This window comes from Durio zibethinus, chromosome 17 (assembly GCF_047325235.1).
Source record: "Durio zibethinus cultivar Kanyao isolate XHJ-2024 chromosome 17, ASM4732523v1, whole genome shotgun sequence".
In the NCBI taxonomy this organism is placed as follows: domain Eukaryota; kingdom Viridiplantae; phylum Streptophyta; class Magnoliopsida; order Malvales; family Malvaceae; genus Durio; species Durio zibethinus.
The window spans coordinates 23,941,653-23,966,965 of NC_143178.1; the positions used below are offsets into that span (position 1 = coordinate 23,941,653).

At 30.9% G+C, this 25,313-nt stretch overlaps 3 protein-coding genes and 1 pseudogene across 8 annotated transcripts; 3 read left to right on the top strand and 1 right to left on the bottom strand.

Moving 5' to 3' along the window:
- Positions 1–246: 246 nt before the first annotated feature.
- LOC111284717 (E3 ubiquitin-protein ligase RGLG2-like) lies at positions 247–5,462 on the top strand. 5 transcript variants are annotated; one of them, XM_089746682.1, is made up of 14 exons: positions 247–338; positions 507–565; positions 1,419–1,526; positions 1,704–1,969; positions 2,325–2,409; positions 2,485–2,625; positions 2,714–2,827; positions 2,937–3,034; positions 3,901–3,980; positions 4,056–4,161; positions 4,274–4,401; positions 4,502–4,682; positions 4,881–4,937; positions 5,009–5,462. In XM_089746682.1, the coding sequence occupies exons 4-14, from the start codon at positions 1,727–1,729 to the stop codon at positions 5,087–5,089; spliced, it is 1,314 nt and encodes a 437-aa protein (XP_089602808.1). In that variant the 5' UTR covers positions 247–338; positions 507–565; positions 1,419–1,526; positions 1,704–1,726; the 3' UTR covers positions 5,090–5,462. The 5 variants fall into 5 exon arrangements, with proteins under 5 accessions (XP_089602808.1, XP_089602809.1, XP_022729346.1 ...); XM_089746683.1 differs by lacking the exon at positions 1,419–1,526 and having other exon boundaries at positions 507–568; XM_022873611.2 differs by lacking the exon at positions 507–565.
- An 8,076-nt stretch (positions 5,463–13,538) lies between these two features.
- LOC111284733 (putative galactinol--sucrose galactosyltransferase 2) lies at positions 13,539–17,896 on the top strand. Its single transcript, XM_022873619.2, has 14 exons — positions 13,539–13,845; positions 13,998–14,260; positions 14,345–14,435; positions 14,636–14,684; positions 14,771–14,862; positions 14,973–15,080; positions 15,189–15,308; positions 15,405–15,815; positions 15,919–16,060; positions 16,293–16,360; positions 16,466–16,600; positions 16,701–16,918; positions 17,016–17,104; positions 17,182–17,896. Exons 1-14 carry the CDS (start codon positions 13,667–13,669, stop codon positions 17,461–17,463), a joined length of 2,247 nt encoding a protein of 748 aa, XP_022729354.2. The 5' UTR covers positions 13,539–13,666; the 3' UTR covers positions 17,464–17,896.
- A 141-nt stretch (positions 17,897–18,037) lies between these two features.
- LOC111284742 (28 kDa ribonucleoprotein, chloroplastic-like) lies at positions 18,038–21,296 on the top strand. The gene is made up of 4 exons (XM_022873631.2): positions 18,038–19,018; positions 19,120–19,221; positions 20,606–20,887; positions 21,075–21,296. Exons 1-4 carry the CDS (start codon positions 18,476–18,478, stop codon positions 21,138–21,140), a joined length of 993 nt encoding a protein of 330 aa, XP_022729366.1. The 5' UTR covers positions 18,038–18,475; the 3' UTR covers positions 21,141–21,296.
- A 930-nt stretch (positions 21,297–22,226) lies between these two features.
- Positions 22,227–25,313, bottom strand: LOC111284746 (protein-L-isoaspartate O-methyltransferase 1-like; annotated as a pseudogene). The gene is made up of 4 exons (XR_016329362.1): positions 25,001–25,313; positions 23,578–23,887; positions 22,903–23,065; positions 22,227–22,619 (listed from the first exon to the last, which is right to left on the bottom strand). The product of XR_016329362.1 is annotated as a protein-L-isoaspartate O-methyltransferase 1-like (transcript).

The following is a 25,313-nucleotide window of genomic DNA, read 5'->3' on the forward strand; positions in this document are numbered from 1 at the left end:
AATCGTGATTTACATTGCTAAACCCTAAAACAAATCAGCGTAAAAAATGTAGTAACTGATAATAACAGTGAAGAAGGCGGCTTGTAGACAAAAATGTGAAGCCGGTTGAAAGTTGAAGTTAAGTTGGGCGCAAGTGGACTATGGGTTCCACCATTAATGTCATTAAAGGCAAAAAGGGAAACTTCCAAGAACCAACAAGCCGACCCAACCCAATCCTTTTCACCGCTTCCAAACATGGTGTTCTCTGCCCTGTGACTCTTATCACCATCTTCTTCTCTTCTCTTCCATTACCTACCGACGCCAACAATGCTGCAGAATCTCATCTTTTCTTCTTAAAGGTAAAAGGCAAGATATCTTTGTTTACTTTTCATGTATTTATTTTTTTACAGACTGTTCTTATTGACTTTGACTCTGGCTTGTGGTTCTTTTTTTTTTTTCTTTCTTTTGTTGGGTTACCGAAATTTGGTGAATTTTGATGGCTGGATGTGAAATTTGGACATTTGAAGGTTTTTGCTTCGTGGGTTTTCAGCTAGGACTGTTTATAAATCTTGATCTTGTTATAAATGTGGTTAATTCTTAATGCTGTTTATTCTTTTTATTTTTTCCTTTTCTTTTTGGAATTTAGATGTTTGAAGGTTTTGGCTTCGTGGGTTTTCAGCTAGGACTGTTTATAAATCTGTGATCTTGTTATAAATGTGGTTATATTCTTAATGTTGTTTATTCTTTTTATTTTTTCCTTTTCTTTTTGGAATTTGGATGTTTGAAGGCTTTGGCTTCATGGGTTTTCAGCGAGGACTGTTTATAAATCTGTGATCTCGTTATAAATGTGGAATGCAATTTTTTCTTTTTATTTTTTCCTTGTCTTTTTGGGGATTGTAGCCAGATTTATGTGTGTGAAAGAATTTAGTGGTGTGAAAATTATCTCTTTAGTTTTGGATCTCGGGATGTTTCTTTTCTTGAATCATGAAGCATGAAACGTTTTTTAATACCAAGATTACTGGTTTATATTGTCTTCCTTTGTTTTCATGAGCAGGATTCGAGAAGTGAGAATAGTTTTTCATTAATTCAAAAACAAACATTAGATGGTATATTCTGGAAAGTGTTAATCTTTTAAAAAAAAAAAATTAAAATTTTGAGTTTATTCAGACAAATTCATGATGTAATACCAAAGAAAACAAAGCAAATATATGACACACATTATAATAACCTCGCAATGTCAACAGAATGTGATTGCTTCTGAAGCTCTCTGCCTTTGCTAGGCATTGAATGACACTGCATTCACCCCAAATTGAAGTTTGAACATAGATTTCTTTTCTTACTGGCATTGTCATTGTTGATTTATCAGTTTCTATCTTATCTCTATAGTTTTGTTTTTCATCATTTACTTTTGAATTCCCTTCCTCTCCCTATCTCTTTAGAAGGGAAATCGGGTGATACTGAGTTACAAAATGGAGGTAGCTTTCCCTTTCTGTAACCTGTACTCATGCAGAATAGAAGTGGGGCCTTTCCTTGTGAAAGGGAAAGAGGTACCACTTTTCTGAAAATGTTGTCCATTATTTTCATCTTAATAATATCACATAATCAACTGAATTCTATCCTGTTATTTATTTCTAAATTATGTTTAATATCTGTGAAATTACAAATTTTTATGGTCAACTTGGGTTCTTTGCTGCATTCATGTTCACATATGTTGGATCTTGCAGAATATCTATAAATTATAAAGCTGATGGGTGGTGTAACATCAAAACGATCAACCTCAGCACAGTCCTCATCTGTAGCATCTAATTCTTACTCGTGGGATCCTCATAGATCTGCACAGCCATCATATGCTCCCTCAGGCCGAGACTATGTTCCCCAGCAGCATTATGCTCCTCCACCTCAAAACTATGGTGGTCGTGCCCAAGATTCAAAGCGGAGGTTGGAGAGAAAATATTCAAAGATAGATGATAACTACAATAGCCTGGACCAGGTAATATTGTATTTGTAGTTTCCCACTGGTTGGAACTGTAGTAAATGCAAGATATGTTTAGTCAATCTCTAAATAGCTGAGCATGGTCCCAACAGGAATGCCCTTAGAGACACTTGTTTTCAATTTTTATGGGATGTTCATGTTATCATTGCTAAATTACTATGTAATGTGGGAAAAAAAAAAAACTATGTAATTTTCACCCTAACTATTCTTACTTCTTTTAGAGACTATTCATAGTTCACATTAAACTGAGATATGATTCTTTCATATTTCTGCTCGAAAACTTGTACAATAATTGGGTTGTTACCTTTTTGATATGGTAATACAAACCTGTTATACTCTTCTTTTTTCACAGGTGACTGATGCCCTGGCCCACGCAGGCTTGGAATCTTCTAATCTTATTGTTGGTATTGATTTCACAAAGAGCAATGAGTGGACAGGTTTGACCTTGTCTTGATGCATTTAAAATTTTTTCTTTTGTTACAGTGCAATGCTTCTAATGTGCTTTAAATTAGGTGCAAGGTCATTCCACCGGAGAAGTCTACACCACATTGGAGATGAGCAAAATCCATATGAACAAGCAATATCCATTATTGGAAAAACATTGTCTTCCTTTGATGAGGATAATTTGATACCTTGTTTTGGATTTGGCGATGGTATACTTTTTGAAAAAAAATTTTCCATTGATCTTTTAGTTTAATCTTTTTGGTAACTGAGATGACATGAGATTTTTTGAACCGGCAGCATCAACACATGATCAAGAAGTATTCAGCTTCTATCCAGATGAGAGGTTTTGCAATGGATTTGAAGAAGTGTTAAGTCGATACAGAGAAACAGTGCCTAATCTAAGACTTGCAGGTTATAATTCTTTTCAGTTCTTCCTTTGTTCTTTTGTCAGTCCTCTGCTATCTTATTTTCTGGATTTTCCTTCCTCTCTACACCTACCTGCATTTATTCTCTTTGACAGGACCCACATCTTTTGCTCCTATCATTGAAATGGCCATCACCATTGTTGAGCAAAGTGGTGGGCAATACCATGTGTTACTGATAATAGCTGATGGGCAGGTAACTTGCTTGCTTTGTGTTATAGAATAATCCATTTACTGTCAAATACTTGGTAAGTTCTGTTAAAACAATAAATAATAACAAAAAACTCTTGCTTAGCGACATGGTTCCACATTCCTTCTCCTGTATTCAATAGGTTAGAACACTGCATATCAGTTATATCAAGTCCCGGTATTGAATGACCAAAGGTCCTAAGTATTAGACAAATTTGTTTTCATCATTTTAACCCCTTGAATTAAATTCTCCTCTGGTTGATTGTTTTATTTTGTGTTATCACTGAGACAAATGGGCAAGTTTGAGTGGAAACTTTATAGGTAACAATTTTCTATGGCTGAAATTTGAACTTTCTATCCAAAACATATTTGTTGGTGAAAAACCCATGCTTTAAATTTTACAGTACTATGTAACTTGAGAAACTGGCTTCTGAGTAAATATTGAAACAGGAGTGTATTTGGGGACACAGGTGTAGCGTGCATATAAATATCTATTTGGAAATGCTAGACACACTTGGTTTATTCGTGTGGCCTAAGATTATAGTAAAATCAAGAAGTAAAATTAATTTTTTAAATCATCTGCTATTTTAGCATGGGTTTTTTATTCAGTCTACACATCCTTAGATCCATGTTCTCAGCTGAGTCCCTTAGTGACTAATGATTAGTCCTTTTAGCTGAAGCAGATAAAGAAAAAAATCTTATCAATTATTTACTTAAGCAAGCTGAGACTACACAAACACTAGGAAAGGAAACGGCATAGGTTGATATTTATTACTGGCTGTAAGATAAAGACTGAAGTTTAGCTTGCAAAAGCAGAACCTTTTGTCAACAGTTTCGCAAACTTAGATTGTGTTTTATGCTGAATGGGAGCAGGTTACTAGAAGTGTTGATACAGAACGTGGCCAACTAAGCCCACAAGAAACAAAAACAGTCGAAGCGATTGTGAAAGCAAGGTATTATATGGTTGCTTGTGTCCTCAAATGATATTCTTTGATATGCAACTTCCTAATATACTAATTACTTTGCAGTGAGTACCCCTTGTCAATTATTTTAGTTGGAGTTGGAGATGGACCATGGGACATGATGAGAGAATTTGATGATAACATTCCTGCTCGTGCGTTTGATAATTTCCAGGCAAGTATGGCTTGTGGACATTCTTTTTATGGTTTTAGATTCACTTCTTGAAGCTGGCAAAGTAAGATGTGTTATTCATATTCACTGTAATTTGAAATGTTGCCTCCTATAGTTTGTGAGTTTTACAGAACTAATGTCAAAGAATATGGATCAGTCCAGAAAAGAGGCAGAGTTTGCTCTTGCGGCACTGATGGAAATTCCTTCTCAGTACAAAGCAACAATAGAGCTTAACATATTGGGGTAATAATTAGGATTGTTTTAGTAAGTTTAGAAGGTATTTTACCATTGTTACTGGGATAACATTCAAAAGCAACTTACTTTTTCTTTACTGGTTTAACAGTACTAGCTCGGGGAAGGCTATTGATAGGGTTCCTCTCCCCCCTCCTCTCTATGGTGCGGGTTCTTTTAGCTACTCAAAACCTTCACAATCAAGTAGTTTTCGTCCCACTGCACCTTCTTCTGGTAGACATGATACTCCAGCCAGAACATCTCCTCCTGCAAGTTCTGCTTCAGACAATCGTGTATTTTATCTTATCCTAATTGCTACAGCATAAGCAAATAATTTGGTTTTAATATTTGTTATTCAATGACTTATTCATTGCAAGTCTCACAAAGCAATCTCAAAAGAAGTTTGCGATTGCCTGGTTTTCTTTGGTCAATAAAATATCTATTCAATGTGAAAATTTTGACGATTTTTCTGTTAACCTCTATTCTGACAGGTTTGTCCTATATGTCTTTGCAATGCAAAGGATATGGCCTTTGGTTGTGGACATCAGGTAACATTTTAATCCTACATCGCTTGGAGCATATATTGAATGATGCACGCCTGAGTTTTACTTCCATGCAGACTTGCTGCGAGTGTGGCCAAGACCTTCAATTGTGTCCCATTTGCCGAAGCACCATTGATACCAGAATAAGACTCTATTGAGCAAAATATGCTTGACCGGATTCTCCTTTGCTGTTTCTATCTTCCAGCATTCTGAGAGTAAGTCCTCGAATTTCTTCTTGAGTAAAAGACTTTGGAGTTGGACATGAATGTGGTATGAGGACTCTTAAATGATTCGAGAGAGAAGGGATACCCATCATATATATCCAGACTTTTGTACATATTTGTGGGTTTCATCAAACTAGAAAAACTTGTTTATGCAACTTTATCTGTTCAATATCATATAATTGTTTGTGATCCGCTCTGTAATGAGTGAGAACAGACATTTCTCATTGTGGGACGCCCTTGGATTGGCATCTGTGCCCGTACCAACTGTAATCGGTATAATTTTTCATGCTGTGAGAGTTCACTTTCAGCCTCCTGTATGAAAACTTTTCACTAGCTATCCTTATTAGTATTGGAACCCTGGCCTGCAACTTCCCATATAATACTTTGCGGATCGTTGTTTACAGAATTAAGATTAAAAATATGTCATGTTTGACATGTTCACGTGAATTTGATATGATAATTTTCGTTTTTATATATATTTAATATGATGCGAGGGCAAAGCCCTTCAATTATCTCACCTTTGAGCTTTGGTACAAGTATTCAAGTTTTGACATAGAACATGGGTTAAAGTGTTACTAACTGTTGACCAAAAACATCAATTTTTATTCAGTGACAGATTGTCTCTGATTTTCAACACTTAGGTTCTTTCTAGTATTATCTTTTGTCAGAGATGTTTTAGTTTTACCAAGTTTTGATGCTTTGGAAACCATCAGCATCCATGTATACTGGATAGATCTAGAAGAGTTGTTAAGAACCCTCTGGAAGAGCTGTTGAATTCAAAAGAATCCCATGAAAACAAGAATATGGCCATTAATTCTCGCCTTATGAATAAATAATAATGACCTTTTCTTTTGGCTCGTAGGAAGGCAAAGCCCTTGTAAGGAGAAAGGGAGACTGGTGGATTTAGAATTATGTTTACGTCTTTTTTAGTACTTATCTTGTAATTTAAAATACGATATTAATATGATATGAAAAAATATATATGAAAATGATATTATTTAAAATTTTAATAATAATTATATATAAATTTAATAAATTAAAAATATATATTTTATATTTTTATGTTAATACAAATTGTGATATATAATTTTTATGTAAAATATGATATGAATATATAAATTTTAATATTTTATATGATATGAATATATAAATCATTAAATATCCATTTTCAAAGCTTCTTAGCTTTTAAAGTAAGAAGTAGAAGGCAAATAAAGAGGAATTTTGCAGTGATAGATCTTGATATTTGATTTTGAAGGGATTAGTTAATATTATATTGAATATTAATTTTTTTCATTAATGTATCCTATTATATATATTATATTATATTATATTAGTCGTTAACATGTGCATGACGCACGTGTAATTTTTATCTTTAAAAATTTATATCGATAATTTTTTTGATATTATGATAATGTAGATAAATAATATTAATTTAATTTTAATTTTGATTTTGATAACTTTTGATAAAATTTTAGTAACTTTCGATATAATTTTAGTAATCATTGATTAAATTTTAGTAATCTCTTGATATAATTTTAATAAATAATTTTTTAATAACTTATGATATATTTATAGTAATCATTGATAAATTTTGAGTTATCATATATTTAATAATGGATTATCATAATAATGCTCAGATTAAATTCTAGTATAAGATAATTTTTTATATAATAACAATATTGTTTCATTCAAATTTAAAATTTTTTTCATTAAATTTTTTATTGAATAGATTCATGATAGGTTTATCTAAGTTTTCCAAGATAAAATTTCAAGTTTCAGTTTTGCTAATAATCAAGATTTAATTCTTAACCACTTTAAATCCAAAAATTTTATCAATGATTGACAATTAAGTTATCATTAATTTATTATTATATTATCAATGATTTATTACTAAGTTATTAGTGATATATTATTAAATTATCAATGATTTACTACTAAATTAGCATTGATTTACTATTAACTTATAAATGATTTATTACTAAGTTATGAATAATTTATTATTAAATTGTTAATAATTTACTACTAAATTACTAATGATTTATAATAAAATTATAATTGATTTACTATTAATTTATTAATAATTTACTATAAAGATATCAATAATTAACTAATTTATGATTAAATTATCACTAATTTATTACTAAATTATCAATAATTTATATATAAATTATCAATAATTTACTATTATGTTATTATGCATTTTCTATTTTGTTATCATTAATTTACTATTTAATTTTGGATTATTTACTACAAAATAATCAGAGATTTATTATAATTAACTATGATTCATTATTAAACTATCGCTAATTTATATTAAATTATCTATAATTTATTATTAAGCTATTTAACTATTAAGTTATTAATGATTAACTACTATCAAGTTATATTGATTTACTTTTAAATTTCAATAATAAACTACCAAATTATCATTGATTTAGTATTAAATTATTTATAATTTAATACTAAATTTATCAATTAATTACTACTAAATTGAAATTTACTTACTATTAAGTTATCACTAATTTATTATTAAATTATAATGGATTTTTAATTAAGTTATTAATAATTAACAACTAAATTATCACTTGTTTTTATTTACCTATCATTAATTTACTAATATGCTATTATACTTTTAAAACCATGAAACATGGAATTTAAATAGTCCACTAATAATATATGAGATAATTTTCTTTTTATATAATAACATTATTATTTTATCTAAATTTAAAATTTTTTTCACTAATTTTTTTATTGAATAAGTTCGTGGTAAGTTTATCTTAACTATATAAATTAAAGTTTTGACTTCGTTTCTATTAATAACTAAGGTTCAATCATATACAATTGTAAATATAAAAAAGTTATTAATGATTGATAATTAATTTATCAGTTATTTATTATTATGTTATCAAAGATTTATTATTAAATTATCAATGGTATTTTCTTATAATTTATAAATGATTTACCATTAAGTTATAAAATATTTATCATTAACTTGTGACTGATTTTATTAAATTATTGGTGATTTACCACTAGGTTATTAATAATTTATTAAAAAGTTATAATTAATTTACTACTAATTTACTACTAATTCACTAAAAAGTTATCAATGATTAATTAATATATTACTAGATTATCATTGAGTTATAATTAAGTTATTAATAATTTACTATTATGTTATTAGCGATTTACTGCTAAGTTATTAATTTACTATTTAATTATCAATTATTTATTATTACATTTTTATATATTTACTATTAAGGTATCATTAGCTTACTACTTAATTTTTTATTATTTACTACAAAATTATCACTGATTTATCTCTAAATTATTTATGATTCACGATTAAGTTATTATTGATTTATATTAAATTATGTATGATTTATTATTAAGTTATTACTGATTAACTATTATGTTATAAATTATTTATTTTTAAGTTTTTAATAATTAATTACTAAATTATCAGTTATTTACTATTAATTTATCATTGATTTACTATCAATTAATTATGTTAAACTAAAATTGATTTACTACTAAATTATTACTAATTTATTATTAAATTATAATTGATTTATTATTAAGTTATCAATAATTAACTACTAAATTATCACTTATTTTTTGTTAAGTTATCATTGATTTAGTATTATGTTTTTATACATTTACAACTATATTATAATTGATTTATCATTAAGGTATTATCATATATTATTATATTATTATTGATTTGTTAAAAAGTTATCAATTATTTATTACTAAATTATCATTTATTTATTATTAAGTTATCATTAATTTATTATTAAATTATTGATGATTATTACTATATTATACTAATTACATTTAAATTTTCATTTATTAATCACTAAGTTATTAATTATTTACTATTATGTTATCATTGATTTATGTATATCCAAAAAAAAAAGTAATCACAATGTATGCTAAATGATATAATTTGTAAGATAGAGAAAGAAGTAGAAAAAGTCAAGTTTAAATGATTTAACATGTAATAATAAGTAAAAATTATAACTTTTATACTAATATAAGTATTAAAACTAAATTAAATAAATATATAAAATATATATTAAGTCAATATTTAAAGTTTTTTTCAAAAATTTTAGTTCATGGTAAAATAATAGATATTAAGATAAGCATTATTGATGGTTTACTTGAATTATTAGTATATATATTTTCATATACGTTAGCGAAGTAAAATTGTATATAAAATATTGAAAGTTCATCGATAAAAGTAATAAACTTTATCTTATGTTTTTATTTTTAAGTATACAAGTTTAAGTAAAAATTTTATTATATATATGATAAAAGTAATATGAACTTATTTACTAAATAAAATTTATAAAAATTAAACAGACAATAATTTTAAAAAGATTAGATTCATAATAATTTCTTTCATATTTTTTATAATCTTTTTTCTAAATGAAAACATAGTATATTTTTAATTGTTGATTCATTCTAATTACCACTATTCAAAATAACTTTTTTGATATTTTGATATCAATTAACTTTTTTATTTAAAAATGGTAAAGAATATTTCACATTCGCCATAAAAATTTTATTCTACTAAATGAAAAAATAATATATTTTTAATTGTTACTTCATTCTTATTACCATTATTTAAAATGGTTTTTTTTTTTATATTTTGATGTCAATTAACTTCTTTATTTGAAAAGAGTAAAAAATATTATAAATATTATAAAGGGTCATAACAACCAAAATAATGTTTAACTCTATACTATCTTCATGAATGAGTTTGAACTATGATATGATCTCTTTCAAATGAAGTATTTGAATTGTCTTTTTTAAGCTATATAGCAGTAGCTTGATTAACAAATGAATAATTATAAATTTTTTTATTTATATTAACATTTTTACAATATGAATTTTAAAATCTTCCAAAAAAAATCTTTTAATCTCTGCGAAACTTAGGCATAAGGATTTTTTCTCTAAAATTATCATTTGTAACTCTATCGCTTTTGTATTTAAATTTTTATTGTGTTGTTTTCTCATTTTATTTTAAAATTTATTACAAGTGTCATAAAAATATAGTTAAAATAGTATGAATTAATAAATCCAAACTTGAAATAATTTAAAACTCAAATTAAATATAAATAAAATTTTTACTTATTTTAAAATTTAATTTAATTAAAAATAATACAATACATATTATTGTAAAAATGAACTAACTTAACTCGAATTCAATTGATTTTAAAACATTAACAACTTAATAATTATTTAAAATCTAAAATGATTGAATATAATCAAAATCTGAATTGAAATAATAACCAAATTAAAATCCCCATATTAGTTATTCATTTTTCATAACAATTTAAAATTTTTTTTAGTTAAATTTCTTTTCCCTTCATCTTCAACGTTTTTATTTTTATTATTTTTGTGATTAAATTAGTTAATTAATTTTAAGAGAATTTCTAGAGTGAAATTGAAATTATAAGTAATTCAATATACTTATTTTTTGAATTTAAATCCACTTTTTTAAATAAAAAGAATATGCACAAATTATTGAATCAAATAAACTCAGATGTATAAGTGAATAACTGAATACACTACAAATAAAAGTAGATGATAAAACTTGACTTACCCAAATTGATCGCTAATCCTAAGTCTAAAATCTAACTTGCAATTATAAGAAATCAAAATAAAAAATAGTTGAAATACTACATACATAATTAAATAAAGATTTATCAAATAAAATTTGATAATGAATGCCTTTAAATCACTTTTAAATTTACTTAAATTATAATTTATAATAATTGTTTATTTTAGATGTAAAGTTATAATTAATTTTATAAATTTCAATGCTTTTGAGCAAATATTATTTAATATGATAATCTTAAAAATTTTTATATAATAGTTGATATTCTTCAACTAATATAAAAGAGATAATTAGTATATAATGTTTCATCAAATAAAAAAGTTTCATATTAATCATAAAAAAAATTTGAAATAATTGTATTTGTATATTTTTATTGAAACATCATATAACACTAACATTTTTTGTTATATAGATGATAAAATTATGCATAACCAATCAATATTTCGTTTTATTTTTTTACTTAAAATAATCTTCCATTGGTGCTTTTATTTATTGAATATAAGTGTTTGTTCTATAAGCTAAAAACTTAAATTTTCTTTTATTTTAAAAATTTTATTATATATAAATTTTTATTATATAAAATATTAAAATACATAATTTTAAAAAATAAAATAAAATAAAATCTTACCTTGAAAGAATTCATCAAAAATAATTAATGTTATTTCACTTGATAATTTTTTACTTAGAATAATTTATGTTAGATCATTCAACCACCTGGATTATTTGATATGAAAAATAATTTTATTTATAAAAAGAGTTTAACAATAAAAAAGGTCATTTAAATTAAAATTTCTAAAAAAAGTACTCATAATATGTTGATCAATCACTTTTAACATTTTTAAATTAAAATTTTATTAATAATATTTTAATCAATCGCTTTTAGTATTTTTTTTTAGTCTAATTATAAAAAAGAAAGAGTCTAATAATAAAAAAATTTCATATAAAAACATTTAGTAAGAATATTTTAGGCAATCACTTTTAATACTTTTATAATTAAAATTTTAAAAAATTTAATTTTACATAAACTCTATTTTCAATTTTAGTTGATTTAAATAAATTTAAATAAATTAATAAAAAATATACATATTTAAGGATAAATTTGTTAACTTAAAAATTTATAAAGGTATTTAAGTCGTTTATTATTAATAGTTTTGGAATAATTTAATTTTACATAAACTCTATTTTTAATTTTAGTTGATTTAAATTAAATTTAAATAAATTAATAAAAGTTATACATATTTAAGGATTGATTTATTAATTTAAAAATTTATAAAAGTATTTAAATTGTTCACTATTAATAATTTTGAAGTTAACATTTTTATGTATAAATGATAGATGATATGATAGTGGAAGAAAAAAAAATTAAAGTAAAATTAAAAGTTAATGTTATATGGAGAGAAATTGTAATTGATTAAAAAGAAAAGAAAAACATATTTGATATTTGATTGTAATCTTAGAGTCTTACCAAAAAATTAAACAGTCAACTTGGTTTTTAGTAAATTGATATGTGATTTAATTCTTATAACAAATTTATTGATTTTTTATTTAATTTGTAAGTAATGATTGATCGGTATAATAAATAAAAAATAATTATGTTATTTTAATCTTCTTAAATTACAATGTGTAAAAGAAAGTCAAAGGCTGCCAAAAAAAAAAAAAACATATCTTTGGTTTAAGGATGAACTTAATTTATTTAATATATTTACATTTTTTTTAGCAATAAAAAAAAATTTTATTACCAAAAAAATTCCAGATACAAGTTAAATACAACACAAAAATACATTAAGGGATTATCACAGAACTTCCCTATATATCCATACTACACAAAACTAAACTAATAAAATACATTTAGACTCTATTTAAATAGACGATCAAATTAATTTTGATAAAATTTAAAATAATAATAATTATTATAATTATGATTAAAAAAATAATTTTTAATAAAAAATTTATATTAAATAAATTTTATTAAAATTAATATTTAAATTTATCTAATAATATGATAAATTCAGTCCCAGCGCTAATAATCCAATCCTAGCCTTATTCTATATATTTAAAGGTTTAAATCTTGGACCTCTCTCTCTTGTATTACAAGCCCCCCCTAGACCTTTGCTTGCTATGGTATGGCCTTGCAATTTGTTGTGCTGATCTGCTTACTGTTAAAAAAGACAAGTAGAGACTAAACCAGCTTGATCCTACTCATCGCCATGTTGGTTTGACCGCACATGCTTCGAACTTTCCAGATTAGATTATTGCCATCTGTCTTTTGAGCTCCACTCTCAAATTTTAGCTGTCTAGGTCAAACTACCTTTCATTTTTTGTAACATAGGAAATAAAATATTGAAATATCCTTCTTATTTATTGGATTCAACGAGCTAGAATTCTTTGAAAAGTAGCAAAATATAAGATAAGGGTTTTGACACAATGACAGGTCAACTGCATGAACGAAATTACAAGGTGTGAGTTTTCTTTGTTTCTGTCGTGGGAGATCATTCCTATTCTTATTCTTTGCAAGAATGATGTGTCGTTGACGTGGAAGATGAGCCAATGGCAAAGTAAAATTCCGACATCATCGAACTTCCTCGAAACCCCTTTCGTGTAGCCAATGCCATCATTCAACACGTGAAAAATACTACCATATCCAAGTCTAACCACGCGGTTTTTCTTCTTCTTTGATCATTGATTGGATAAGAAGAGTTTACCAAATGAAAGCCAACATTTGGATACATATAAATAGCTAAGCCCTGGACGTTGGAAAACGTCTCTGTTTATCATTTCTTTCTAGTTTCTTCTTTATTTTCATTGCCTCCAAGTTCTCTTTTCAAGTTTCCATTGGTCGTTCTGATCTTAAAAGGCTGGTGTTCTTTTGTTTGCATTGATTTATCCGAATGACAATCACAGCAACGCCTTGTGTCAAAGATGGTTGCCTCATGGTTAGGGGCAAGGTGGTGTTGACTGAGGTTCCAAAGAACATAATCATTTCTCAGGCAAGTTCGGGGTCAGCTTTTCTGGGTGCAACTTCATCATTTCCCAATTCTCGCCATGTTTTCACTCTTGGGGTTTTGGAGTAAGTTTCCCTCTTTCTCAACATGTTCAATGCATCGGTTTTCTCTGTCATGGTTTCTTACATTGGTTTTTAAACACGGCAATATCTCTCTGCTGTTTCTTTAGTATTTTTTATGTTGGTAATGTGTTCTTTTGCTCATGGATCTGCTACAGGGGATACAAGCTTTTGTGTCTCTTTAGATTCAAAATATGGTGGATGATACCGCGCTATGGGAAATCTGGAAGTGAAATTCCCTTGGAGACTCAAATGCTTCTTTTGGAAGTAAGAGAAGAGTCTGCTGTTGATGACGGAATTTCTTCTGATCCAGCCACTGAAAATCCATTTTATATTCTCGTTTTGCCTGTTTTGGATGGAGAATTCCGGACAAGTTTGCAAGGAACTCCTGCAAATGAGCTCCAGTTTTGTGTGGAAAGTGGTTGGTGATTCTGTAACTTTAATTTTCCTATACTTTGGTTGTGTTATAGCTTGGCTTACAGTTATATGCTGTTTGACTCTTCAGGTGATGCCAATGTCAAGATCTCACAAATATTGGAGCCAGTGTTCATAAATTCAGGGGACAATCCATTTGAACTCATCAAGAATTCCATAAAGTATGCTCAAATAACAATAGAAGTAGTTACTAATATGTGGTGTGTGGCATTTTATTGTCATTCTTTTTACAAAAGGCCACATGAACCTGCTACATGCTACCATGAACCGAGTTATGTTCCGGTTCATACATTTATTGTCATTTGACATTTAATATCAGTACAGGCTGAAATTCCTGAATGCATTCTTTGTGTTTTTGAAGGATATTGGAGAAGCACAAGGGAACTTTTAGTCATATCGAAAACAAGAAGGTAATCAATCTCAAACTGTTGAACTAATACAAGTCAATAGTTAAAATTTCTTTTCATTGATAAATCTGATATGCTTTGATGGACAGATCCCTGCACATTTGGACTGGTTTGGTTGGTGCACTTGGGATGCCTTTTACACTGAAGTGAATCCTCAGGGCATCAAAGAGGGTCTTCAAAGGTACTAACATAATCGTCAAAATTTTATGTCAATAAGCCACAGGAAACAAATTGCTGTTAAATTGTTGCAAGTTTCAAAGTGCGTATGATCATTGTCCTGCATTTGAGCAGTTTCTTGGATGGAGGCTGTTCCCCAAAATTCCTAATCATTGACGATGGATGGCAAGACACATTTAATGAGTTCCGCAAAGAAGGAGAACCACCCATTGAAGGGACACAGTAAGTGCTGTTAGTAATGAGATAGACATTTCTTGTCAATGCTAACGCATAGTAGTCATTTGCCATGCTTTTCTAATTATGCTCCTTGATGTTTTTGTCATATGGCAGGTTTGCAACTAGATTAGCAGATATCAAAGAAAACAGTAAGTTCAAGAGTTCAGGATCAGATGGTGGGTGCAATGATCTCCATGAGTTCATTGACATGATCAAAGGGAAATATGGGTTGAAGTAAGGTCTCAAGTCTGTATATCAGTGCTTTTCTGTTCTCAAGAGTTTTATGTTGTTTTTGAAGTATTTTATGATGAAAATTACATATCAATGCAGGTATGTCTATGTCTGGCATGCTTTAACTGGCTATTGGGGAGGTGTCCTCCCATCATCTGAAACAATGAAAAAGTACAATCCGAAGATTGTTTACCCAGTTCAGTCACCTAGTAACATAGGGAATCTGAGAGACATTATTCCGGACAGCTTGGAGAAGTATGGAGTTGGGATCATTGATCCCCAGAAAATATTTGATTTCTACAATGATCTCCATAGCTATCTCTCCAGCAGCGGCATTGATGGAGTCAAGGTGGATGCCCAGAATCTGATAGAAACCTTAGGTTCTGGGTATGGTGGGCGAGTTTCATTGACTAGACAATATCAACAAGCACTTGAACAATCTACATCAAGAAACTTCAAAGATAATAACTTAATATGTTGCATGAGTCACAATTCAGACTCAATTTACAGGTAACACCTGCTCTCTTCATTTATGAAACATCAGATCAAAATATTTAGCAAATTGGGGACTTGAAATGCATGCAAGTACTAACAAGAGGTTGTATAATTTCAGTTCAAAAAAGAGTGCTGTTGCAAGAGCATCAGAAGATTTCATGCCACGAGAGCCAACATTTCAGACCTTACATGTTGCCTCTGTTGCTTTTAACAGTCTACTTCTTGGGGAGATTGTGGTGCCAGACTGGGACATGTTCCATGTAGGATGCTCCTTTTTCCATTGACACTTATTGTTGAATAACATTATTGTGAAATGCACATTTAAGATTAGCACATCCGTCTCCATGGTGGCGCTAGTAACAAAAATTTAAGCCTCTCCAGATATTTAAATATCACAATCCAACATCTAGTGCTTAATGCTTATGCTCTCTGCATTGGCAGCTTAAAACCACAGTTGTAGTTTCTGACTGTACATGGCTTTATATATTGCAGAGCAAACATGAAACAGCTGAGTTCCATGGTGTTGCAAGGGCGATAGGGGGATGCGCAGTATATGTAAGGTTAGCCACAATAACTGATGGTTTTATTTTGATTTATCTCAATAGTTCTTGTTTTCATTCTTATGGAAATTTTCCATTTTTCCTTTTCTTCTCTTACTATCATAGTGACAAGCCAGGCAATCATGATTTTGAAATCCTTAGAAGGTTGGTTTTGCCTGATGGATCGATACTAAGAGCCAGACATGCTGGCCGTCCTACTCGAGATTGTTTATTCAGAGACCCTGTCATGGATGGTAAAAGGTGAATATCTTATTGTATGAAGGGAAAAAGAAAAGGAAAAATGCTTACAATCATTTACAAACTTCAATTTTTTTTTTCATGATTATGAACTCTTTTGCAGTCTTCTCAAGATATGGAACTTGAATAAGTTATCTGGAGTGATAGGTGTTTTCAACTGCCAAGGAGCAGGAAATTGGCCATTGAAACAAGCAACTAAAGACATGGCAAGCACACCTTCATCCATTTCAGGCAAAATGAGTCCATGTGATGTTGAGTTCATTGAAGAGGTAGCCGGGGAAAATTGGAATGGAGATTGTGTAGTGTATGCCATCAATTCAGGTTAACTTTTGACTGCATCAACTTTACTGAGAAGACTGAATCTGAAATTAACATCTCCATATATATATATCTTAACCCTTTTCTCTTTCAATTGCAGGGTCTCTCTCTAAATTGCCAAAGAATGGAAATGTTAAAGTGTCATTGGCCAATCTTAAATGTGAAATATATACCATCTCTCCGATCAGGGTTAGTGAATCAACCACTTTCTATTTCTGGTGAATACTCTTATAGTATCAAATCTAATGAATCTTCATGTTAAACAGGTTTTTGGTCAGGATATTCTTTTTGCTCCCATAGGATTGCTTGACATGTACAATTCAGGAGGAGCGGTAGAAGCCATGGATGGCAACATGAGTCTTTCAGGATGCATAATAAAAATCAGAGGACGAGGCTGTGGCAGATTTGGAGCATACTCAAGCTCAAAACCAAGGTCTTGTATGGTGGACATGAAGGAAGTGGAATTCATCTACAATGCTGAGAATGGATTATTAACAGTTGATCTACAAGGTGATTGCAACTTGAGAGATATTGAGTTTGTCTATTGAGGTATCATTTATCATGTCAAGTGACAAGCATTCATGTAGAAGCCAGGAACCAAGAAGGTGTTGTGTGTCGATTCTTTTAAACAAGCTGAATATGAAATTCTATGTAAATGATTTACCGTATGATGTGATCCATCCTTATTCATGACAAGCAGTTGGTTTCTCTTGAAAATGAAAAGCAATTGTATTTGTTCAAGTCATTTTACCAAAGATGACTTCAAACTTCAAAGTCACTGCTGAAAGCTTCAAGCTCAGGTTTCAGGACTGCTACTTACTATTCCCTTGTGCTCCAAAATACTGCCATAAATTGACTCTTCCTTCAGTTGTATGACCCTCATTTTTATTTTATTTGTTCCATGGCCATCTGCTGTGGCCTTGGAGGAGGGTAGACACGTTTTCTCCTCAGTATTTTTATTTCAGAATCATGGTTTACAAATTTCACAATCTCAAACACATAAAACAACTAAACTAATGTCCAGATTTCAAGTTTGGTCTTTTTAACATCAAGAAACATGTTATCTTTTTTGTCAAATACAAGTTGGAGCAAATTGTTAAAATTTAAGATTTAAATGCAAAGTATCTAGATTTGAATTTTTAAAAATTTTTTATGGATAAATGATTGCACGTTTGAAAAAATTTTTAAAATCCGTAAATCCTATTTTTGAATATCTTAAATTTGAAAATGGGATAATTTCTCTGTTCATAAATTTTTTTTTTTCCAAAAAAAAAAGCTGTTTTTTTGTTTAATACCCAAATAATCGTCTGATTTTACTAAAAAATCAACCGAAACATCCAAAAGCCCGTAAATCATCCAAGAAGCCCACAATTATGAGGGCCATATTAGCCCGTTTACGGAGACAAGGATAATTAGACCTTGTTTTTGACAAAGCCTCTGCTCCCTCTGTTCCCTAGTCTCATCGCCAGTTTGCTGCCCCCCTTATTCGTCTTCACCTCCTCTTCTTAAACCCTCTTTTTTCTTTGTATCTCCCTCTCTCTCCTCAATTCTTCAACAAAAATGTCTGCTTTAGCCAAACCCATGTCCCTGGCAGACTCATCTTACCTTGTTTCTATCCCTTCCCTCTTCACCACTTCTTCCAAAGCTCCATCTCTCCTCTCACTCCCTCCAAAACCCATCAAGCTTTTCCTCTCATGTTCCCTTTCTCCAACCTTTTCAACGCTCAGAACAAAAACCCATTTCCATTCTCTAGTTCACTTTGTGGCCCAGGCTTCAGGTTGGGCTCAACAAGAGGAAGAAAATGACACCACCATAACCATTGATGGACAAGAGCAACAAGTCCAAGATGAAATTGAAAGTGAAGAAGGGGAATCAATATGGGAAAATGAGGACAGTGAAGGGGCTGAAGCAAGGTTGTCTGATTGGGAACCTGAAGGTGATGGTGCAGTTTTCCAAGGAGAGGGTGGTGATTCAGAAGAAAAGGACTCTCCTCCTGAACCTCCTGGGGAAGCTAAATTGTTCGTTGGGAATTTGCCTTATGATGTTGATAGTGAAAGTTTGGCTATGCTCTTTCAGAAAGCTGGAACTGTGGAAATTGCTGAGGTTAAGTGAAGTTTCTGCTTTTAAACTGTTTGAAATCCTTTGTTTCTTGATTGGTTTTTGAGTTATAAAACTGTAGAAATTTTGTTTCCTTTTTTTTGCAGGTTATTTACAATAGGGAAACTGAGCAAAGTCGTGGCTTTGGGTTCGTAACCATGAGCACCATTGAGGAAGCTGAGAAGGCTACTGAACTATTCAATCGTTATGTAAGTTTTTTTCTATTGCTTTACTTATATTTGTGATTATAAATGGGAAAATTGGAATTTACAAGTATGATATATAATGTGTTATGCATCGAACTCGGCACTGTAAAGAAAGATAATTATATGGAGGACGTTTTTTTATTGATTTTGGAAGGTATTCTCTCGCTCAGTTATTTGTTAATTCTATATGTGGTTGGGGAATTATCATAAATAGTTGAGTCATATTGCTTGGTTTGGTTAAATTTACAACTTAGAAATAGGCATGCCAGGTTGTATATGCTTTAAATGTTCTATCTATGCAAGATGATTGCTGTGTGGAAGTAAGCATAACCACGATTTTAAGGTCAGATTGCTTCATTTTCATCTGTTCTTTTGACTTTAGTCTTCAATTTTTGTGGTGAATTTTAGTTAGGTTGCTAATCATGATATTCCAGATAAGCTATCCAATTTCTTGTACTTTTTCTCCTTATCATAATTCCTTTGGTGTCAGGTTGATTAGACATTAGATTGATCAAATGTAAGATAGCTAGTTAGAATAGAACAATTGCAGAAGGGGAATGGCTGTAAGACCCTTTTTTCAAATAGTAGAGACAGGGTTTATAGACTGTCCTTTTAGGAAGATACATATAAGGCACATATTGTCACAGTTTGTTTCAATATATGATATCATATTCAGGCATTCTAACCTTTCAAATATTCCAGTCAATGTGCATTTTATTATACATGTTGACATCAAGTAGCAAAACTACAAGTTATTCGGTTGTTGTTTTTACTTTTCTGAGAGATATCTGTTGTTTGTGTACCGTAATTCTCATAAGCTGTGAAAATTTTGTTAGTACTTGTTTGATTTGTAGCCTCTATTAGATGCTTGCAAGAACGAAGTTAGTTTTGACTTAGCCATGACAACCGTTTTCAATAGATGGTATTTTGTGTTTAATTTAAGAATATCCGGGCTGTGACTGTGTGCATGCTTTAGGTAGCAGGAGAAAAAGAAATTGATAGTCAGTTACAACTTTCTTTAACTTCCCTTTACAACCAATAAACAAATAAGATAAAGGCTAAGGCAACCTTGTTGATCTCTTGCATGTTCAATTCTTATTTATTTATCAAGTACCTTTGTCTATGATATACAAGGTATATTTTGACTAAAGAACTCTGTATTTTGCTAATTTTTTACTAAAAATGCTTAATCTATTGACAACGTGAATGTCTTGCAATCCCCTTTCACTTTCCTTTTGTCATAGGAGATTGTTTCATGAAAGTATGTGATGCTTGGTATATGTTGATCTCAAGTGTTCTCCATTTTTCTTCTATCTGTGCATTAATGTGCTCTGAAGTTATATTTGGTGTTTGTACTTAGTCATTGTTGCATCTGTGTTTTAAACAGGATTTGAATGGAAGGCTCTTGACTGTTAACAGGGCTGCTCCTAGAGGATCACGTTTCAACCGACCTCCTCGTGTGTATGCACCTGCTTTTAGAATCTTTGTGAATAACCTTCCATGGAATGTGGATAATGCTCGACTGGAGCAAGTCTTTAGTGAACATGGTAAAGTAGTGGAAGCTTATGTAGTCTATGATAGGGAGACAGGCCGCTCACGTGGTTTTGGTTTTGTGACCATGTCCTCAGAGACTGAATTGAATGATGCCATTGCTGCTCTCGACGGACAGGTATTATTGGATTGTTTTCTCAAACAACAATTTCTTTAGAACGTTGATGAACATAATTCTCCATACAGTGAAAAGCAGTACTCAACGCATGCAACAGCAGTACTTGTCAGAAATAGATTTCTTTTACCTTGATAACATTCCAAAGACACATATCTTAACATCTTACAAGTGTCTCATATTATTGCAGAATCTGGATGGAAGAGCAATGAGACTAAATGTTGCAGAGGAAAGGCCAAGGCGAAGTTCCTTTTGATCTGAGATGATTTAGATTCATGATCTGCTGCTGTTAGCTTTTCTTTTCTTTTCTTTTTCACTCCTTTTCTCGAGGTTAAATTTATAGTTTCGAATTTTTGCACAATATTTGCATGCAATATTTTTATCTAGGGTTATGAAGCCATCATTTTAATTAGCTTGTTTCGAAGGTTTCATTTGGTTATAAGTTAATGGCTCAAATTTATATGCTCACAAGTTTTTTATCATTTTAGTAGTCATTTTAAAGCAATAATTCTTATAAAAAAGGGCAAACCCCGATGCACAAAGCTGTCTGCATTGCGAGGGTTGAAACAAGGGTTCATAATACGCGATTTCTCCATGCATTTTTGTAAAGAAGCTGATTCCTAGAATTAAACCCGTGACCTTCTGGTCGTAAAGATGCAATGCTTAAGGCTTGCCCTCAAAGCAATAATTCATATCGTGGTCAAATAATATTACATTTGTGTCCATAACTGCAGTTCTGATCGTGAGTTGGGGTGTTAAATACTTTAGGTTCTTGGCAAAGTTTAGTGAAAAATCAAGCGTTGGAAACCATTGCCAGACACCACCCTGATGACCCGAACTGAACATTCAAGTAAATAGGCTGGCAAGGCAAGCAGGGCTAGAGGTTTAAATGAGTCAAACCACTAATAAGTTACTTGAATCATGAGTTAAGCCAAGAAACTCCCGAGTTTATATGACAATGGATGTGGATCGACTTGACCATATTCAATTACAAAGCAGGAAAAATAATCTTGGTTCTGGTATTAACATGCATGAAATATCAGATACAGAGCATTAGAATACACACTATGAAAATCAGATAAAACAGCATTTAAGATACTAGGCCTACACTTTAATAAAGCATAAATCATTCGAACTTTCGTCTCAAATGATGTAGTTATAAAAAATTCATGATATTGTTGGGGCCTAGGACTTGGAAAGAGATGTATAGATCCCAAATTATAAAAACTTTGGCAGAAAAAAGAAAAAAGAAAAAAGAAAAACAAAAGAATATAATCATCTTTCATTCTCTCGATTGCGCCGTTGACTGCTTTCCGGACGCGGATTATTTTAACTGTGCCCTGCAATTAATGATTTTCAAGTCCAAACATAGAGAATGAAATATATGATATTCCGTACAATACTGGATTCAAGAATGACCAACCCTTGGAGACAAATAATAGCCTTTCAAACAAGCCATGTAAGCGATACGTACTAAACTCAATAACCCCTCAACCGAGCATCGCAACTTGTCAAAGGAACATATACCGGCCAGAAGTCTCACTTCGAATGCTGGTTGAACCATCCAAATTTTTTGTCCACTACTTTCAAATCTTGGAATATATTTCCTACAGGAATCACCATTCTGCCACCCGGCTTCAATTGATCAAGGAGGGGCTGAGGTACTTCCGGTGCTGCTGCCCCAACATGTATAGCATCATAGGGTGCACATTCTGACCAACCTTCTCTTCCATCTATGACAATGTACATAATCAAGGCATCAGTCATAAGCATTCAACAAAACAGTGAGTCTCAAATAGATTTAGATGATCAAATTTGCCTCCAAAATCCTGAAAGAGTGAAGTCATGAAAAATTTTAATCAACTAGAGGTATATTAGTTCTTTAATAAAAGTACGGCACTGACAACCAACTGACTCGTTTCAATCCCAAGAGATACACTGACTCGACTGAGAATTTGTTTTTATGGTTTAGAGCACACTATACTTGAAGATAGCAGGTTTCTGATGAGTACATAGCGCCAGCATGCTCAGAAAGAGAACCTTCTTTCAATAATGGAGCTGCAACACTTTTTTCAATATTTTTTATGGAAGAAGCAACCAATTAGGGAATATGTTCCACATCAATAGTACGACCCGGTGGTCCAACCATTATTGCAAAACAAGCAGTCAAGTACCTAGATCCTACAGAACAAATGAATAACTGAAATTAAAAAATATCTATATGCCTTCCACCAAAAAAAAAAAATAAGAATATTTTCCCCAGTTGATATTAGACTCCATCCAATGACCAAATTATGCCAAAAGTACTAAGATAATGATCCAAAAAACATTTAGACACTTGAAAATTTATACTGCTTCCATTTTCTTCCCACAACCCCAAATCCCCACCAACCCAAAAATAAATAAAGACAGATTAAATATAAATGCCTCCTTTTCCACCCATCTCTCTTGCCATAAAGTCATCAGCCACTTGAGATTGGATGGCTGATGGTTTTACTAAAACTTTTCCTAAATGAAGGAGGATTCGATGCAACCATCAACTCGTATAATTTGACTCTTTCTCAATACCATTGACAAAGTGGGATTATTGGCGCATTTGATATTCCAGCACTCCAACAGAGTTATACATAAGAAAGAAATTAAAAAAGCGCAGAAAAGACATGTAATGGAAAATTTTAGTCGTGCAAAGAGACCTGAGCCAACATCTAAAGCGTGCAAGCCAGGCTGCAAATTTTCCTCCAATTTTTAATTGAAGGCAGGTAGCATGCATATGAGGTGCGCAAATGGCAGCATTGTAACCTATTGCCCTTGGACTATCAACATAAGCTGGGATGCCATCTGGTACAAATAATACCCTATCAATAATCTCCATTACTTCAGCAACCTTCTTGGCTGAAATCACTCCATAATGCTAAAAATGCTACACAATTGGTTTGTTCTTGTTGATCTCACTTCCACTCCAGAAGCACTACAATTATCAAGAGAAATGTTTACACAAAATCACTATTGAATTAAACAAAAAAAACCAACAAAGTGGTCTCTCCCAACAAAGTGGTCTCTCAAATTATCAAGAGAAAACCACCTCACTGCAATGAAACAGAAATACTGAAATAAAACCACTGAACTCTACAATAAACAACTGCTCCTACATTATTACCACTGAATCAAAACACCTATGGCCATAAAAACTGCTATTCTCAAGGCAGGTCACAAAAAAAAAAAAAAAAGCAACCTCTGACAGAGAAGTTGAACAAGAAATCATTGGAGTAGACGTCATCCCAAGTTCAATGGCCTCCGTAACAGGGGCAGCCACAGGCTGAGTTCAAGGGTCCAAGGCCCAAGCACATGCTATATTATCACTAAAGAAGGTACAATGAACGCCAATGGAAATGGGCAGCAAAACATGCATCCCCACGCTACTCCATATACTGGATCCTGTACCAGGAACTAACCCAAGTGATTTTTTTGCGCCAATATTATATCCAGAATTTGAAAATCACCACATCAACCATCAAATTGTATCATGTGTTATTTTAATCCCCAGATTATGAACCGTCTCAATATACATCAAAATAGAGAAAAATGAAAAACCCACGTGATCCTACATAATAAAATACGTCCAAAAAAGTTCCTGTTCAACAATTCAAACAAATTCACTACTCAAATGCAAAAAGCGCCTTTAATTTTTAAACACACACACAAGCATAGTTCTTTAGGCTCTTTAATATGGTTTTCTTTATAATTCATTGATAATCACACTTGCAATTCTCAGAAACTATCCCTTCCTCAACGACCTTCCACAGAATTCATGGTCAACACAGCTTTCAAACTACTCCAAAAACATACTATTAAACTGTAAAATCCATTGCTTTTCTTCATTTTGTATATAAAACAAAATCTTTACCAAAAAATCAATAAAAACTCAACAAATTCATCATTTCAGGAAAACCAAAAACCAAAGATTAAGTAAAGAAACGAACATAACAAAGAAAACCCAATTCCCATGATCACAAGAAAGAAAGAAAAAAAAAACCCAGAAAACAAAAATGAAAAAAAAAAACTAAGCATAAAAGTAAAGCCTGAGAGGGAGAAAGAGAAAAGGAAAGAGCAGGGTACCTCCATCTGGAGAGTTACCCGTGAAAAGAAGATTGAAGTTAGGGAGCTTAAGATTGTTAAAGGAAGAATAAAATACAGAAGAAGGAGAGCATCATTGAAGATGGTGACCGTGATGGTGACGGTGATGGTGAGGAAGAGGAAGGAAGATAGTGTAGTATAAGAGTTGCTTTATTGGTGGCGCACAATAGCGGTATCCATAGGCTATTGCTGTGGATAGATTCATAATTTTGCTTTTTTATTTTTTTTTTCTCGCTTTTTCCCTCACTTTCCATTCAACATAAAATCCAGATATGGATGATATTCCATTCGAATC